Source organism: Salmo trutta, chromosome 24, assembly GCF_901001165.1.
Source record: "Salmo trutta chromosome 24, fSalTru1.1, whole genome shotgun sequence".
Lineage (NCBI taxonomy): Eukaryota > Metazoa > Chordata > Actinopteri > Salmoniformes > Salmonidae > Salmo > Salmo trutta.
In genome coordinates, this window is record NC_042980.1 from 11,073,448 (window position 1) to 11,078,714 (window position 5,267).

The following is a 5,267-nucleotide window of genomic DNA, read 5'->3' on the forward strand; positions in this document are numbered from 1 at the left end:
ACAGAAAAACTTTATTGACCTGAAAGTAGTATAGAATGCAGGTATAACTAAGTATATGTTGTTATCTAGAGCGTATACAAATAAATCTTAATGATTTATGCATATGTACTTTGGATGGTTCCCATATTGATTGTGTCCCCGCTTACAAATATCTGGGCATCTAGATAGACGACAAGTTGTCTTTTAAAAAAAACATATGGATTAGTTAGTTAAGAAGCTGAGAAACAAATGGGCTTCTTCTATAGAAGCAGGTCATGCCTCTTGCTAAATAGTAGAAATCAGATTGTTAGGTCCAAGGTTCTATCAGTCCTAGACTATGGCGACAACATGAACGCAGCTGCCACTTCATTAAAGCCGTTAGATGCAGTTTATCAAAGCGGACTGATCTTTATCACGGTCGACAGGTTTAGTACTCATCAGTGCATTATCTACCAGGAAGTTGGTCGGCCTTCTTTGATTTCACGTAGGTTGATACACTTCTATGTTTTCATTTATAAATCCCTTTTACAAAAACTCCCACTGTGCCAATCATCATTACTAACCTTTAGACATATGAGTTACCAATCCCGGTCTCATAGATGGCTAACTTTTGAAATTCCTTCCGTCTCTACTCAGTATGTAAAACAGCTATATATATGTATATATTTTTTTTTACGTATTTATGTAACAATTTTCTAAATATTCTTACATTTGATGTTTTGGTGCCTCTAGGGGAATTCAGAAAGCTGATTGAGGATCGTATTACGGATTAATGTGTTAGTTTTGAATTACATTTATTTTATTTTTTTATGCTTAGTACCATGTTTTTCTTTCTGCTTACATTCTGCATTTGTATTTTGATGTGTGTATTTCTGTCATTTCTGTCATTTCTGTCATTCAGTGTTCATCTGTAAAAGAGACCTTGGTCTCAGTATGACTCCTTGGTCAAATAATGGTTAATAAAAACATATCATAAGGTCATGGATTTGGCTTAGTTGTATAGTTTTGATCAGTTATATTGCAACATGACTGCTTGTCAAGGTTTGTATGAATAAGGCAATAATAATTTCCAGCAATTATTATGCATTATTGTCCAACCCTTTTAGATTACAACTTTATTGTTAGAGGTTTTTTTTATTAAGTTATCATTAAGTATTTTCTTTCAAAAGCCCTAATTTCCCCTAAAGATATACCTTCCCATGTGGGCCCTCAATTGCCTTTCTTATTCTCAAATGATTCATATTGCCTTGTGCAATGTTGGCCTAGAGGTTTCAAGTCTTATTATTTTATTAAAATCCTTATGACTCAAAGACAGATTATTGATTTTATGGTGTTTAATACGATTAACTCATCTACTGATTAGCTTCTCTCTCATTTTCATATTTGAACCAATTAAAAAAAATAGATAATATTGGAAGCTATCATTGGAAGCTTGTTGTAAAAAATGATATCCAATGAAATGCAATGTAATGTGGTCACTGATTATCTCATTGGTCTAACCAGCCGACGGTCTTCCTATGTATTCGGGGCAGGGCTCTAAAGTGCGACCTATTTGCTTCTACTCCAACCAGGTCAAAATGATCTGACACACATTACCACCACAACAATTGTATATACCTGTAGTGGATCGCCTGGACAGCATTTTTCATTCATAAACCATGTCAGGGGAAGTTCTAAAACTACTCCCGCGTAGTTGACCATTTGTTTACACTTTGTTCAATCATGTCACCTCATTTTCTAGCTTGCTAACAACCTGGTTACTTTACCGACACATCTAAACATTTGGGGTCACAAAAAAAAGGGGGAAAAAGGGATAGCTTCTTCAGGAGATCAATGATCATAGCAATAAATGAATGACAGATCTCTTGCATGTCGTCATCACAGGCCTGATGTTTAGAGAAAAAATGTGATTTTACACAATGTAGAAACCTAATATTACACAAATGACTTTGTAAAATAACAGGTATTCGTATTAGCATTTTAGCTTTTATAATAAATGTATGTATTTACAGTGTTAGGCTACATGTCAGTTTCTACACGTGCTTCAAAAGTAGCTAGAATTCATACAGACCCAATATAGTATCTCAATCAATAACGAAATAAAACATGTATTTTCTGTCGCTTCTAAATTTCATGTGACGTTCCTAACTTTTTTTTCTTTTTTTTAATTGGGAGCACCAGTGCAGCCAATTAAAAACGTTAATTTTTAGCCCTGATTGGGGGTTGGCTAATCTTCAGACTTGAACAACTAATCCTCGTTTAAGGAATTATCCCTGCTGCGTTTGACTCTCTCCGAACATTCCCTGAGTGTGAAGGTCTGTCCGCATACAGCTGACTGCTCGTGGGGTAGTGCGCTGCAGAGGGAGTGTCGTGTGAGAGGCGACCATTGCCTCCTGGAATTTCACTCCTCAATATCCACTCAATTCCGATGGGAATCTATTTCCATCTGTCAACGCAATGGACCCGCATAGTCAATGGATTTCAATTTGCTGCTCTGACTTGACCGCCGTCGTCTAGAACGACTTCTCCGCAAGCGAGGAACGCCGTCCGCAAACGAGGAACGCCGTCTCTCCAGGCCGTAGCCTACGCCGCAAGAATGGGGACGGTGCTTTCCATATCTCCAGCATCTAAGAAGGAGGCTATTCTGGATGACAGAAAAGAGGGTGACCACGTAATCAAAACGGGGAGCGTAAAGAACAATTCCATGTTTGTCCCAGTTCTCACATTGAAGAAACTGTTTACCACATCGACCAAGAAAAATAGTTGTAAGAAAGTCAACCCGAACGCCGCACTGGTGAACAACAGCCACGTAGACCAGCAAAATAATGAAAATAACAAGAAATCCCAGCAATCGAGTACGGATGGTAAGAAAGCACCACTAGCTGTACCAGTGCCGGCGGTTCCTACCCAAAGCCTTGAACCTAACCAGCCCCAGGTCCCCTCTGAGAATGAGAAGCTTTTGCCTGTCCAAACGCAACCTGGTAAAGTAGACCTCTCGCCGAGGCGAGTGATAATCCAGGCATCGACCGGGGAGCTGCTGCGCTGTCTTGGCGAATTTGTGTGCAGGAGATGCTGTAAAGTCAAGCTCACCTACAATGAGGTCATCCTATGGTTCCGAAATGTCGACCGAACCCTTCTCCTCCAAGGCTGGCAGGACCAGGGATTCATTACACCCGCTAACTTAGTCTTCGTCTACCTGCTCTGTAAGGAATCGATACCCGATGATATCGACAGCGCATCTGAACTCCACGGTATCTTCCTGCTCTGTCTCTATCTATCCTACTCGTACATGGGTTGCGAGATATCCTACCCTCTGAAACCATTCATGATTATGGAAAATGAGGATCATTTCTGGGATTGTTCTATGAGCATCATCGATAACACGAGTGCCAAAATGTTGCAGTTAAATGCAGACCCGCACTTTTTCACGGAGGTGTTTCAAGAGCTAAAAGATGAAGGCGATTCGAGGGACAAAGACTTGGACCGTTAAATCAAAAGGAGAGCTCCGATGTATGTTTCACAAAACCCCCTGAAATAGTGGTTTGAATGTAATATTCAACAGTTTAAGGCCTATGCCTACGAGATTGGATTCTCCTAATCTAAAGTGAATATACATTTCTAAGACATTCGTGTTGACTTGTACCAGTGAGTGTTAAAACTAATTGTATTGCGTAACCACGGATCAGTATATGCATGTTGTATTCTAAATGTAGGCCAGTCTTCTTTTGTACACTTCTGCGAATGCTGTAGGATAGTCACAGGGACTCCGTGGATCAATGGAATGTCTGCAAATACATAAACGTGTGGGTAATCTGGACTACTTTTATAATTGCCTTGATGTTCACTTATGGAGTTCTGTTGGGGGCAAAAAAATAGCAGTATTTTATGCGTCGAGAGGTGGAGCTATCCAAGGTACTGGCGTAGCCTTTACGCATCGTAAACCTATGCTAGCACTTAGGACATAGAAGGGAATGCACAAAGAAAGAGATTCTTTAGCATCATTTGTGCCAATTATCACAATATTAAACACTGTGGTTTACATCATATTTATTTTTTAACTATTATAGATTGTTTCCATTTAGAAAAAAAAAGTATATTTTAATTTAAAAAAAATAATTGTTGCCATTTTGTTGATGTACTTGTTGAAGTAACAAAAAAACATCTGTTCTAATGGTTTATTAATGTAATTTACCCTATTTGTGAACTTGTAATGGTGCAATAGTTACTGGTCAAAGCTGGTGGTTGTTTTCAGCATTGTAGGTGCATCTCTCCAATCTACTGTTTCTCTGTGGCTCAGTGCTCTGCATTGAAACATCGGAGCCTGAAAGAAGCCCCTGGCAATGTCATGTAACTGCGTTTATTTAAACTAGTGCAGCATTCACTAACAGTAAAGCGTTTTACCTTATTTAGTGTCATGGTAATATGCTAGTGCTTGAAGGAACTGGACCGTTACCCCTACTAATTGCTTCAGAAGATGGGACTTTTCTTCGACATCTGATGAGCCGCCGTGTTCACAGTTAGCTGATCTGTTACTGTGGCTCATTTGCATATGTTTTATCATACACGGATTTCACTTGCACAGTGGGATTATGTGCTCAGAGCAGTCAGGAACCACTCTGGTGTAGCACTCATTTCTGGAGAGCTGTTCTCAAACATAATGTAACGTAAAACAATGCAATAATACACTAGTGAGCTGTCAGTACTTGTCTGTGTTATTGCTGTGGAATTAAAGAACTTGAAGTACATTTTGCTGTCTGTCAGTTTGTGTGTGTGTGTGTGTGTGTGTGTGTGTGTATCTGAGCGTGAGAGAGAGAGCTGGCCCTAGTGCTGAAAGGAAACTCTTGCTGAGGCAGTGATGACCTGAAAGGCCTCTCATCCACATTCATGTCCTAAGCCTTTAGCTGTGGGCTATTTGCATCCTTGTTATCCACTTTGTACTGTATTAGGCAACCTGTAACACATGCCTACATATGCTTAACACCAATGTAACATATAGGCTACTACAGTATCATAACATTAGGGTTTTGGTGAAATAGTCTTAAACTAATCAAAGGATTTTACACATTTCAAGAGGGTGAGACACTGATACGGACATTTTGGGCTATTCGACACCCAGTTAACATACTTGGTCTTTAAAGATTCCTATTTAATTTTGGAAATCAATTTGGGTCAGGAAAAGATGAGTTTTCACTTAATATTTTATTTCAATTTAGCTTTTAGAACAATATTTCCTGACCCACTTTTCTCTGAAATGTCGGAGTGAATCTTCATGAGACTGTGTGGCTCAC

General features: G+C 39.2%; 1 protein-coding gene across 1 annotated transcript; it reads left to right on the plus strand.

Moving 5' to 3' along the window:
- The first annotated feature begins 2,149 nt into the window (after positions 1–2,149).
- cdk5r2b (cyclin dependent kinase 5, regulatory subunit 2b (p39)) lies at positions 2,150–4,724 on the plus strand. Its single transcript, XM_029710934.1, has one exon. It carries the CDS (start codon positions 2,576–2,578, stop codon positions 3,467–3,469), a length of 894 nt encoding a protein of 297 aa, XP_029566794.1. The 5' UTR covers positions 2,150–2,575; the 3' UTR covers positions 3,470–4,724.
- Positions 4,725–5,267: the final 543 nt, after the last annotated feature.

Bases quoted from the DNA above. Each gene is read 5' to 3' on its own strand.
- cdk5r2b (XM_029710934.1), top strand. From the start codon at position 2,576: ATGGGGACGGTGCTTTCCATATCTCCAGCATCTAAGAAGGAGGCTATT.